The sequence below is a fragment of the Pseudophryne corroboree genome, chromosome 2 (assembly GCF_028390025.1).
Source record: "Pseudophryne corroboree isolate aPseCor3 chromosome 2, aPseCor3.hap2, whole genome shotgun sequence".
Taxonomy (NCBI): Eukaryota; Metazoa; Chordata; class Amphibia; order Anura; family Myobatrachidae; genus Pseudophryne; species Pseudophryne corroboree.
The window spans coordinates 174,364,894-174,378,394 of NC_086445.1; the positions used below are offsets into that span (position 1 = coordinate 174,364,894).

The 13,501-nt window shown below is 44.7% G+C and overlaps 1 protein-coding gene across 2 annotated transcripts in view; it reads left to right on the forward strand.

Moving 5' to 3' along the window:
• Positions 1-13,501, forward strand: part of RACGAP1 (Rac GTPase activating protein 1) — a 121,746-nt gene that overhangs the window by 82,586 nt on the left and 25,659 nt on the right. For both annotated transcript variants that reach the window (XM_063952032.1, XM_063952034.1), the window contains exons 11-14: positions 3,071-3,166; positions 5,357-5,555; positions 6,059-6,164; positions 6,233-6,365. In XM_063952032.1, coding sequence (XP_063808102.1) covers positions 3,071-3,166; positions 5,357-5,555; positions 6,059-6,164; positions 6,233-6,365 — 534 coding nt within the window. The remainder of the gene's footprint in view (positions 1-3,070; positions 3,167-5,356; positions 5,556-6,058; positions 6,165-6,232; positions 6,366-13,501) is intronic.

A 13,501-nucleotide genomic window follows, 5' to 3' on the forward strand; every position in this document is an offset into this window, starting at 1 on the left:
TTTTCTCCACATAAATATACTGGAGCTAAGGGTAAATTTATAATGCTCTAAGCTTAGCAAGACCTCTGCTTCAAGGTCAGCCGGTATTGATCCAGTGGGAAAAACATCACGGCAGTCGCCTACGTAAACAGACAGGGCGACACAAGAAGCAGGAGGGCAATGGCAAAAACTGCAAGGACTTTTCGCTGGGCGGAAAATCATGTGATAGCACTGTCAGCAGTGTTTCATCCCGGGAATGGAAACTGGGAAGCAGACTTCCTCAGCAGGCACGACCTCCACCCGGGAGAGTGGAAACTTCATCGGGAAGTTTTTTCCACATGATTGTAAACCGTTGGGAAATACCAAAGGTGGACATGATGGCGTCCCGTCTGAACAAAAAACGGGACAGGTATTGCGCCAGGTCAAGAGACCCTCAGGCAATAGCTGTGGACGTTCTGGTAACACCGTGGGTGTACCAGTCGGTGTATGTGTTCCCTCCTCTGCTTCTCATACCTAAGGTGCTGAGAATTATAAGACGTAGAGGAGTAAGAACTATACTCATGGCTCCGGATTGGCCAAGAAGGACTTGGTACCCGGAACTTCAAGAGATGCTTACAGAGGTCTTATGGCCTCTGCTGCTAAGAAGGGATTTGCTTCAGCAAGTACCATGTCTGTTCCAAGACTTACCGCAGCTGCGTTTGTCGGCATGGCGGTGGAACGCCGGATCCTAAGGGAAAAAGGCATTCCGGAAGAGGTCATTCCTACCCTGGTCAAAGCCAGAAAGGAGGTGACCGCACAGCATTATCACCACATGTGGCGAAAATATGTTGCGTGGTGTGAGGCCAGGATGGCCCCACAAAGAAATTTCAACTCGGTCGTTTCCTGCATTTCCTGCAAACAGGAGTGTCTATGGGCCGCAAATTGGGGTCCATTAAGGTTCAAATTTCGGCCCTGTCGATTTTCTTCCAGAAAGAATTGGCTTCAGTTCCTGAAGTCCAGAAGTTTGTCAAGGGAGTATTGCATATACAACCCCCTTTTTGTGCCTCCAGTGGCACTGTGGGATCTCAACGTAGTTCTGGGATTCCTCAAATCACATTGGTTTAAAACCAGTCAAATCTGTGGATTTGAAGCATCTCACATGAAAAGTGACCATGCTCTTGGCCCTGGCCTGGACCAGGCGAGTGTCAAATTGGTGGTTTTTTCTCAAAAAAGCCCATTTCTGTTTGTCCATTCGGACAGGGCAGAGCTGCGGACTCGTCCCCAGTTCTCTCCCTAAGGTGGTGTCAGTGTTTCACCTGAACCAGCTTATTGTGGTGCCTTGCACCTACTAGGGACTTGGAGGACTCCAAGTTGCTAGATGTTGTCAGGGCCCTGAAAATATGTTCCAGGACGGCTGGAGTCAGGAAAACTGACTTGCTGTTATCCTGTATGCACCCAACAAACTGGGTGCTCTTGCTTCTAAGCAGACTATTGCTAGTTGGATGTGTAATACAATTCAGCTTGCACATTCTGTGGCAGGCCTGCCACAGCCAAAATATGTAAATGCCCATTCCACAAGGAAGGTGGGCTCATCTTGGACGGCTGCCCGAGGGGTCTCGGCTTTACAACTTTGCCGAGCGGTTATTTAGTCAGGGGCAAACACGTTTGTAAAATCCTACAAATTTGATACCCTGGCTAAGGAGGACCTGGAGTTCTCTCATTCGGTGCTGCAGAGTCATCCGCACTCTCCCGCCCGTTTGGGAGCTTTGGTATTATCCCCATGGTCCTTTCAGGAACCCCAGCATCCACTAGGACGATAGAGAAAATAAGAATTTACTTACCGATAATTCTATTTCTCGGAGTCCGTAGTGGATGCTGGGCGCCCATCCCAAGTGCGGATTGTCTGCAATACTTGTACATAGTTACAAAAATCGGGTTATTATTGTTGTGAGCCATCTTTTCAGAGGCTCCGCTGTTATCATACTGTTAACTGGGTTCAGATCACAGGTTGTACAGTGTGATTGGTGTGGCTGGTATGAGTCTTACCCGGGATTCAAAATCCTTCCTTATTGTGTACGCTCGTCCGGGCACAGTACCTAACTGAGGCTTGGAGGAGGGTCATGGGGGGAGGAGCCAGTACACACCACCTGATCGTAAAGCTTTACTTTTTGTGCCCTGTCTCCTGCGGAGCCGCTATTCCCCATGGTCCTTTCAGGAACCCCAGCATCCACTACGGACTCCGAGAAATAGAATTATCGGTAAGTAAATTCTTATTTTTCCTTTTCAGAGCAGTTGCCTCTACTTTTAATTTGGCCTGGTTACTTCTGTGTTGGACATTGCTTTGAAGCTGCCCTGTATGTCTTCTTTAAGAAGAAGATGGCACTTTTGCTGGAAGTACAGACTTTTTGCAAGAAGTACACAATGTTCAAGCGCCTTTACAAACGGCCTTGCATGCTTCTTTTTGAACCCAGTGGACTTGACATTTCTTAAATGAAAGACCACTTTTCCCCCTCTCTGCAATAAGAGTTTCACGACTTGGAGGTTTATCTTGCAAACATCCATATGTCTTTTTTTTTTTTTTTTTTTTTTCATGAAGACCAGGCTGTTTTTAGAAGTAGATTTTATCCAAATTCCACTTAAATCAAGATAGTGTCATGCTAACCTTAGTCGTCGGTAGGTCTGTCTAAGAGGAATGGCCACTTACATTTTTGGATGTTGTCAGCTCTGGTATTTTGTATAATGGATGACTTGTGTCTTCCGATGTCCACGGTAAACGTTAACAAGAGTCTAAGCTGACCAATGCTATTAAAATCAATTCAGTAGTTTGTCAGACTTACATTGCTGCAGGTGAACCTGTTTCTGATAAGAGCACATTCTTTTACATTGAATAGTGACAACTGGTCAGGGTGGAATAGGACTTCTGTTGGTACTCTGTCCATACATTCAAAGTTTTTACAGATTCAATGTATTTGTCTTTTAAGATTCTACTTCTCGCAACAGTGTTGTACACTGTAAGTTTAAGAGACGGTTATAATTTATTAGATTGTAGTGGTGGAGTTGTGTGGTTTTTTTTTTTTTTACATCATCATGATCCTTTTACTTCTGTTTGAAGGGTACCCTTGCTGATTTTGCTCCATCAACCTCCCCAATGATACCCCCTGTAGTGGTCCACTGTGTTAGTGAAATTGAACAAAGAGGACTTCATGAGGTAAGATGCTGTGGTTTCTCTACTTGAAATGTGTGACTGAAGTGTTTAAGAAGCTCAGTTCTGTTTTGAATTCAAGGAAAAAAATCTTCACCTCCTGGTATGGTGGTTCTCATGACTACAACTGTGCATACAGTGCCTTGCTAAAGTATTCACCTCCCTGGCTATTTACCTATTTTGTTACATTACAACATGTAATTTACAGGTTTTTGTTTTTTTATTCTTAATTTTATGTGATGGATATGCACAAAATAGTCTAAGTTGTTGAAGTGCAATGAGAAATTTATATATGAAAAATAAATTTTTATAAATTTTTTTTTAAATTGGCATGTGCATATATATTCACCCCCTTTTGCTATGAAGCCCCTCAAAAGTTCTGGTACAACAAATTACCTTCAGAAGTCACATTATTAGTGAAATAATGTCTACCTGTGTGCAATATAAGTGTCACATGATCTGTCAGTATAAACACACCTTTCTGAAAGGCCCCTAGAGGCTGCAACACCACTTAGCAAGAGGCATCACACCATGAAGACCAAGGAGCTCTCCAAACAAGTCGGGGACAAAGTTGTTGAGAAGTACAAGTTGGGGTATTTAAAAAATATCCAAATCTTTCATGATCCCCCGCATCACCATCAAATCCATCATCTTCAAATGGAAAGAACATGGTACCACAATAAGCCGGCCACCAAAACTCAGACTGGGCAAGTAGGGCATTAATCGGAGAAGCGGGACAGACAAAAGGTAATCCTGAAGGATCTGCAGAGTTCCACAGCAGAGACTGGTGTATCTGTGCACGTGATCACAATAAGCCGTACGCTCCATAGAGCTGGGCTTTATGGAAGAGTGGCCAGAAAAAAGCCATTACTTCGTGTTAAAAATAAGGTTTGTTTTGAGTTTGCCAAAGGGCATGTGGACAACTCCCCAAATGTATGGAGGAAGGTGTTCTGGTCAGATGAGACTAAAATTGAACTTTTCGGCCACCAAGGAAAACACTGTCTGGCGCAAACCCAACACATCCCATCACCCCAAGAACACCATCCCCACAGTGAAACATGGTGATGGCAGCATCATGCTGTGGGGATGTTTTTCAGCAACAGGGACTGGGAAACGGTTTTGAGTTGACGGAAAGATGGATGGTGCTAAATACAGGGATATGCATTAGCAAAACCTGTTTCAGTCTGCCTGTGATTTGAGACTGGGACGGAGGTTCACCTTCCAGCAGAATAATGACCCGAAGCATACTGCTAAAGCAACACTCGAGTAGTTTAATGGGAAACATTTAATGGTATTGGAATGGCCTAGTCAAAGCCCAGATCTCAATCCAATTGAGAATCTGTGGTCAGACTTGAAGATTGCTGTTCCCAAGCGGAAACCATCCAACATGAAGGAGCTGGAGCAGTTTTGCCTTGAGGAATGGGCAAAAATCCCAGTGGCAAGCTCATACAAACTTATCCAAAGCGACTTTCAGCTGTAAATGCCGCAAAAGGTGGCTCTACAAAGTGCTGACTTTAGGGAGGTGAATAGTTATGCACGCTGAAGTTTTCTGCTATATTGTCTTATTTGTTTGCTTCACAATAAAAAAATTTTAAAAAAATCTTTAAAGTCGTAGGCATGTTCTGTGAATGAAATGATGCAACCCTTCAAACAATCCATTTTAATTACAGTTTGAGGCAACAAAACATAAAAAATGCAAAGGGGGCTGAATACTTTAGCAAGGCACTGTAGATGTAAGTTGCACCAGAGATGGCTGTAAATAAGATTATAAGAAGAATGGAGGAATGTAAAGATATGATAATACAGATCCTACCAGTTGAAACTATAAAGTAGTGATTATAAACGTTTTCCCATATAACTGCCATGTGATAAAGATGTACAATTGTTATATTTTCCCATACTCCATGCGGTTTATTGCAGTGCTAATTTCTGATGTAAACCAAATTGCTCAGTAATAAATCGCTGCCAAGCAATAGGTTTCCTGTGAATGGATGTAAATAGAAATCAGCACATCCCATGCTTAAGGGTGTGCAGTACTGTTTTCACAGACTTTTATAAATTTGTTTTTGCTGGGGTGGATATGGGTATCTGTGCACCATTTGTGGAATGTATATTGTGGGATTTGTAGGAATATTCTTTTGACATTTTGTAAAGTGTGGGGTTTTTTTTTTTTTTTTTTTCCTTCTTACACCTCAGACTGGATTGTACAGAATTTCTGGCTGCGATCGTACAGTGAAAGATCTAAAGGAGAAGTTTTTGAGAGGGAAGAGTGTTCCCTTACTTAGTAAAGTAGATGACATTCATGCTGTATGTGGATTTCTCAAGGACTTTTTGCGGAACCTGAAGGAACCACTTCTCACCTTCCGCCTCAATAAAGCCTTTATGGTGGCAGCTGGTGAGTGATTTCTGAAGCTGTTTCCATTTTAATTTCTTTTGATGCTGGGCATACACTGATCAATTATTGGCCTGATTAGTCAATAATTGAATACTGTATTGCCACAACCAATCGGTAAGCATCAGTCTGTCAGACGTACACTGTGACATATATCTCTATGGCCGCAGTATCGGTCTGGCATCAGCTTGTACAATATAAATATCTATCGGTCTGTCAGACGTTTTATCTCACTGTATGCCCATCTTAAGGTGATTTCTTTGGGAGACCCTTCACCACTTCTATTCCTGAATGTTGTAGGGATACCCACCAAAGTACACGTATTGGGAAATGGGGTTTAGCAGAAACTATATGAAGTTTAAACTCTTAACTGGTAGTAAATTCAGAAGTGGTATTTACTATTGCAGTGAGGCACTCCTGTTTTTTTTGTTTTTGTTTTTTTTTTTCATTCGAATCTTCAAAAATTAAGTATATTACAATAATAAACAATCTTTCTTCATTGCCAGAAATAACAGATGAAGGTAACAGCATTGCTTCCACTTTTCAAGCTGTTGATGAGCTTCCAGCAGCAAACAGAGACACGCTGGCTTTCTTAATGATCCATCTTCAAAGGTTCGTACACTTGTTTTTGTTTGACCTTCTGCATTACAGAGATTTTACAATAATTCCGTGTTCTACAGAGTGGCGGAGAGTCCGGACTGTAAGATGAATGTGACAAACCTGTCGAAGGTGTTCGGTCCAACACTAGTCGGTCATGCAGTCCCGGATCCTGACCCCATGACTATCCTACAAGATGCAAAGCGGCAGGCACAGGTAATGTTTAAAGACCTTGGAGCAAATACTTTGAATGCAAAACAAATGGATATATAAGCTTTTCTTCTTCGGGGTCCATAGTGATCCACAGTCCTTACATTGGGGTGTAGGTAGGAGTCGACCGGGAATCACACAGTTAAGCTTTTAACTCGCAGGGTGCATCGGTCCTCCTCATATACCACCACCCCCTGGCATAGGGAAGCCAGTTTTAGTGTTTGTGCTGGCAGAGCTGGAGCGCCTTTCACACAGCTGCTGAAAATTCTTTTTTCTTTTTTTTTAAACAAGCATAAATTAGTGAGCAAGATCTGGGAGTCTGAGTGCCATCGGTGCTGCAACCTCAGTGAGGCTGAGACTGACTATTCTGGTGGGGTTTCTTCCTGGTCGCAACCGGAGAACGGGGGGCAGGTAAGGGTCCCCCGCCATATATGCAGTCCATGCTTCCGGTCTCTGGGAGACGGACCGCAGGTGCTGATGTGACCGCAGACCAGTGAGTGCAATCCACTAGGCCACCATGGCATATATACTGGTGCTGGGGATAATGGAGGCAGGGGTACCTGGAGGTTAATGTCAGCCAGGGGAGGTTGGCACTCTAATAACGGCCCCAGCCCAGAGCCAGATTCCACAGCTGGGTCTCATTTCTGGGCTGCCCCTTCCCCACATGCTTCTCTTAGTCTCCGAGCCACATTCTAAATGGGAACAGGTGTGCGGCAGGGCGCTGGGTATGCTAAAAGGTTTTGTCTCCTTGTATACCTTTCCCCAAGGACCAGGTTATACGTGCACTAGTCCTACCTGCCACTGTGATGTGTGTAGTTGACTTCAGTGCCCATTGAAATTATTTGCTTGCATTGTATGTGACTTGTGCTAGCTCTGCTGTCTGACTGCATTTCTGTCCGTTATATCTATCCCTTTAAAATGTATTTACAAAATCCCTGAGTACAGGTGTTCAGGGCTGTGGTACTTCACAATTACTTTGTGTTTTGTGAGGACAGTCACATTTGGAATTGTTAAAGCTGTACATTGTGTGTGCTTAGCTTTTAGTTAACCAGTTCCAATGTCTTAAAAAGGCAAAGGTAACAAAGAGGATAATGCATCAGTGCTGGTTTCATGTATGGCCTGTGCTGCAGCATTATCATCACAGGACATTATGCAGGACGGTTTGTGTGTTAAATGCTATGTGCCAAACCCACAACGGCTGCTCCAGCCAGCCCCTGTGCGGGAACCCCCCTAGGTGGCTTCTTTTGCACAGGTGTTAACGTGCGTAGCGGATCGATTGGCGCCTCCTGCTTTGCCCCCTAATATGGGGGTTCTGCAGCAATTGTCTTATGCATTGCAGGCCCAGTGTTATACTCCATGAATTAACCCATTTATATACTCGGACCACACGACTGCTGCCTCTCAGCAGTTGTTGCAGGCAGACCACCCTTGGACGAGTATGGCGCATAAGCTCTCTGTGTTATCCTCAGTCTACAAAGTGGTCCGACTCTGAGGTAGACGCCTTTCTCCCTCTGGTGAGGAAGATTGTCATTCCTCAGTGGATGTGACAGCCCTGGTGAGGGTAGTTATGTCTGTTTTGGCTTTTGAGGAGGAAGAACCAGTGCCTGCGCCTAAAACGTCTTTTTTTGAATGTCAGAAGGTTGTCAAAACGGAGTTCGCTTATTATGCTGAACGCATGCAAGAAGCTTGGAATGTTCCTAGTAAGAAGTGTCTAATAGACTGGCGTCTCATTACTCTTTACCACAAAGTGGTGTGCTAAATGGGAAATTCCCCCTTCAGTGTATGTTCATGTGGCACGCCTGGTGCGCTCCTCTACATTACCTATACCGTCGTCTTCTTCTCTGATGCGACAGGGGCTATTACTAGACCAGAATCAGCCTCAACCCGGGTGGCTAAAGCAGTGGAGCATTGGGCTAATGCACTAGAGGACGGTCTGAAGTTGGATGGTTCCAGAGATCAGCGGTCATATTGCTAACATGAGGCAATCTGCCCAATATTTAGAAGAGGCATCCTGGGATACGAGTCTGTTGGCTTCCGTGGCATCTGCTACTTCAGTTGTAGCTCGCCGTGTGCTCTTGCTACGCTCCTGGAAGGGAGATTGAAAGTATAATCTACTTGATATCAAATATTCTAATAGGGGAGCCCATGGGAAATGGCGACCACAATATGGTCACATTCAATATTCGTTTTCATAAGCAGCCCTACATAGTCTCGACTAGGACACTAAACTTTAGCAAAGCCAATTTTGACATGATGAGGGAAGTTTTAAAGGACATTGAATGGGAAATTTTTTTTCAAGGAAAGAATACTATGGAGAAATGGGAGCTATTAAAAACGCTGCTTGCTAACTTTACTCGTCAATTTGTTCCCATGTGCAGCAAACGAAGGAGTAATTCCAAACCAGTATGGCTTAACAAAAGGATTAAGGAACAAATGGACAAAAAGAGGAGAGCATTTAAAAAATATAAATCAACAACAAAAAAATTAAACAAGGAAAGTATAGGCCCTATAAAGGACAAGTTAAGTATCTTAATCAAAGAAGATAATGACATAGCAGAAAAATTAAATCTGTTTTTTTTCATCTTTTCATAAGGGAGGACCAGATGGTGGGATTAATGCATAACCTCAGCAATGATAATGTCCCACTGCTAAGTGCTTTGTTTAAGTGAGGAAGTGGTCTGCGACCAATTTTAAAAAAAATAAAGATTGATAAGGCTCCTGGTCCTGACGGAATTCACCCAAGGGTTCTCATGGAACTACACTCCAAACTAGCAAGTCCACTATCTTTGATTTTCATTGACTCCCTTACATCAGGCATGGTTCCCAAAGACAGGCGTATAGCGGAAGTTGTGCCAGTATTCAAAAAGGGAAGTAAACCTGAATCGGGTAATTACAGACCAGGAAGTCTTGCATCTATAGTGGGGTAAGTATTGGAAGGTATTTTAAGGGATAGGATACAGAAGTTTCTGGAAGCCAATAAGATTATTAAAAGGAACTAACGTGGATTTGTGAAGGATAGATCATGTCAAACAAATTTATTAGGCTTTTAGGAATCCGTTCCTAACCTAGATCAGGGTAAAGAGGTGGATGTCATCTTTTTAGACTTTGCTAATGCTTTCGATACAGTACCACACATGAGACTTATCTATAAGTTACAAGAACTGGGGCTAGGGAGCACATATGCACTTGGGTTAAAAATTGTTTGGATAATAGGGAGTAGCGAGTACTGGTAAATGGAACTTTTTCAAATTGGACTGAAGTACTAAGTGGCGTGCCACAAGGGTCTGTACTTGGGGGGGTGTAATTCAGATCTGATCGCTGGGCTGCGTTTTTTGCTGTCCTGCATTCAGATGCACTCCCACTCTAGATTGTTTTCATCGTGCAAATGTGCAATGCTATGTGTACACCGAGCTGCTAAAATTCTGTGTGTGCAGTCTCTGCGCAGCCCAGGACTCACTCCTCCAGTGCGACCGAATCGGGCTGATCGGGACCAGAGCTGACGTCAAACACCCTCCCTTAAAACGCTTGGGCACGCCTGCATTTTCTAGAACACTCCCAGTAAACAGTCGGTTACCTCCTGTCAATCACCTTGCAAACTGAATTTTCGCACTATCCCATCGCTGACCGGCGATCCCCGTTGTCTGACACGCGTGTGCATTGCGGTGCATGCGCTGTTATGACCTGATCGCCTGCTGTGCAAAAAACGCACAGCACAGATCTGAATTACCCCCTTTGACCACTATTCAACATTTTCATAAATGATCTAGAAGTAGGTTTAGAGAGCATGGTGGCAATTTTTGCAGACAGTACCAAACTGTAAGGTTATAAATTCGGAGGGGGGTGCTGCGTCTCTACAGAATGACTTATTTAAACTAGAAGCATGGGCTGCAAAATGGAGAATGAAGTTCAGTTTAGAAAAGTGTAAGGTAATGCACTTTGGTAGCAAGAACAAAAATACTACCTACATGCTAAATGGGAGAAAAACTAGGATTCTGTACTGGAAAAAGATTGTTGTTCACATAGCAAACGCAGCAGTAGTACCCAAAGTAGGATTGCAGCAAATAAGGCAAACAAGATATTAGCATACATAAAGCGGGGATTTGATGCAAGAGATGAGTGCGTTATACTCCCATTATATAAATCACTTGTGAGGCCACATCTCGAATACTGTACACAATTTTGGGCACCATACTACAAAAAGGAGTCCTGGAACTAGAAAAGGTTCAGAGACTGGCAACCAAATTGATTAAGGAGATGGAGACGCTAGAATGAAGAAAGGCTTGCTAATCTAGGCATGTTTACACTGGAAAAGATTCAGAGGGGACATGATTAACATTTACAAATATATAAGGGGACAATACACAGCTTGTCGAGGATTTGTTTTTGGTAAGATCAACACAAGAGGACACGTGGACATCCGCTTAGGTTACAGGAGAGGAGATTTCGCACACAGACGTAAAGGTTTCTTCACAGTAAGGACAATACGTATTTGGAATTCCCTGCCTGAGAGTAGTAATTGTGATCTCTTAAGAATGGGCTACACAAATTCCTAATGGATAAGGATATACAGGGTTATGGTGGGTAGATCACGCACGTCTCCTTTTTCTCTGACGTCCTTGTGGATGCTGGGAACTCCGTAAGGACCATGGGGAATAGACGTGCTCCGCAGGAGACTGGGCACTCTAAAAGAAAGATTGGGTACTATCTGGTGGGCAGATAAGTGTGGTGTCGCCCCCGACGGGGCCGACACTGGATTGGATGGATATGTGGAAGGTCTTAACAGACAGTGTCTACGCCTTACATAAAAGGTTCGATGACGCAGCAGCCTTGGGACAACCGGGATCTCAGCCCGCGCCTGCCCAGGCATCTCAGAGGCCATCAGGGGCTCAAAAACGCCCGCTAGCTCAGATGGTAGACACAGATGTCGACACGGAGTCTGACTCCAGTGTGGATGAGGATGAGACAAATGTACAGTCTACAAAGGCCATCCGATGCATGATTACTGCAATGAAAAATGTATTGCACATTTCTGACATTAACCCGGTTACCACAAAAAAGGGTATTATGTTTGGGGAGAAAAAGCAGCCAGTGACTTTTCCCCCATCTGATGAGTTAAATGAATTGTGTGAAGAAGCGTGGGGTTCCCCAGATAAGAAACTAGTAATTTCTAAGCGGTTACTAATGGCGTACCCTTTCCCGCCAACGGATAGGTTACGCTGGGAGACATCCCCTAAGGTGGACAAGGCGCTCCCACGCTTATCAAAAAAGGTGGCACTGCCTTCTCAGGATACGGCCGCCTTAAAGGAGCCTGCAGATAGAAAGCAGGAGGCTATCCTGAAGTCTGTGTATACACACTCGGGTACTATACTGAGACCTGCTATTGCTTCAGCATGGATGTGTAGTGCTGCAGCAGCGTGGTCTGATTCCCTGTCTGATAACATTGATTCCCTTGACAGGGACACTATATTGCTAACCATAGAGCATATTAAAGACGTAGTTTTATATGAGAGAGATGCACAGAGGGACATTTGCCGGCTGGCATCTAAAATTAATGCAATGTCCATTTCTGCCCGGAGAGTATTATGGACTCGGCAGTGGACAGGTGATGCTGATTCTAAAAGGCACATGGAAATTTTGCCTTATAAGGGTGAGGAATTGTTTGGGGACGGTCTTTCGGACCTCGTATCCACAGCAACAGCTGGGAAGTCGACTTTTTTACTTCAGGTTCCCTCACAGCATAAAAAGCACCGTATTATCAAGTACAGTCCTTTCGGCCTCAGAAAGGCAAGCGGGTTAGAGGCGCGTCCTTTCTGCCCAGAGGCAGGGGTAGAGGGAAAAAGCTGCACCATACAGCCAGTTCCCAAGAACAAAAATCCTCCCCTGCTTCCACTAAGTCCACCGCATGACGCTGGGGCTCCATATGTGGAGCCAGGTGCGGTGGGGGCCCGTCTCCTGAACTTAAGCGACCAGTGGGTTCGCTCACAGGTGGATCACTGGGTTTTACAAGTGGTATCTCAGGGATACAAGCTGGAGTTCGAGACGTCTCCCCCTCGCCGTTACCTCAAATCAGCCTTGCCAGCTACTCCCCAGGACATGGAGGTAGTACTGGCGGCAATTCACAAGCTGTACCTCCAGCAGGTGATAATCAAAGTTCCCCTCCTTCAATAGGGACGGGGTTACTATTCCACAATGTTTGTGGTAGCGAAACCAGACTGTTCGGTGAGACCCATTCTAAATTTGAAATCCTTGAACACTTATATAAGGCAGTTCAAGTTTAAAATGGAATCGCTCAGGGCGGTTATTGCAAGCCTGGAAGAGGGGGATTACATGGTATCACTGGACATCAAGGATGCTTACCTACATGTCCCCATTTACCCACCTCACCAGGTGTACCTCCGTTTTGTGGTACAGGACTGCCATTACCAATTCCAGACGTTGCCGTTTGGTCTGTCCACGGCACCGAGGGTATTTACCAAAGTAATGGCACTCCTTCGAAAGAAGGGTGTTATAATTATCCCGTACTTGGACGATCTCCTTATAAAGGCGAGGTCCATGGAGCAGTTGTTGGTCGGAGTAGCACTATCTCAGGAAGTGCTACAACAGCACGGCTGGATTCTGAATATCCCAAAGTCGCAGCTGTTTCCTACGACGCGTCTGCTGTTCCTGGGTATGATTCTGGACACAGAACAGAAGGTGTTTCTCCCGGAGGAGAAGGCCAAGGAGTTGTCATCTCTGGTCAGAGACCTCCTGAAACCAAAACAGGTCTCGGTGCATCACTGCACGCGAGTCCTGGGAAAGATGGTAGCTTCTTACGAGGCAATTCCATTCGGCAGGTTCCATGCAAGGATCTTTCAGTGGGATCTGTTAGACAAGTGGTCCGGATCGCATCTTCAGATGCATCGGCTGATCACCCTGTCCCCGAGGGCCAGGGTGTCTCTGCTGTGGTGGCTGCAGAGTGCTCATCTTCTCGAGGGCTGCAGATTCGGCATACAGGACTGGGTCCTGGTGACCACGGATGCAAGCCTCCGAGGTTGGGGGGCAGTCACTCAGGGAAGAAACTTCCAAGGACAATGGTCGAGTCAGGAGGCTTCCTTACACATAAATATTCTGGAACCAAGGGTCATTTACAATGCCCTAAGTCA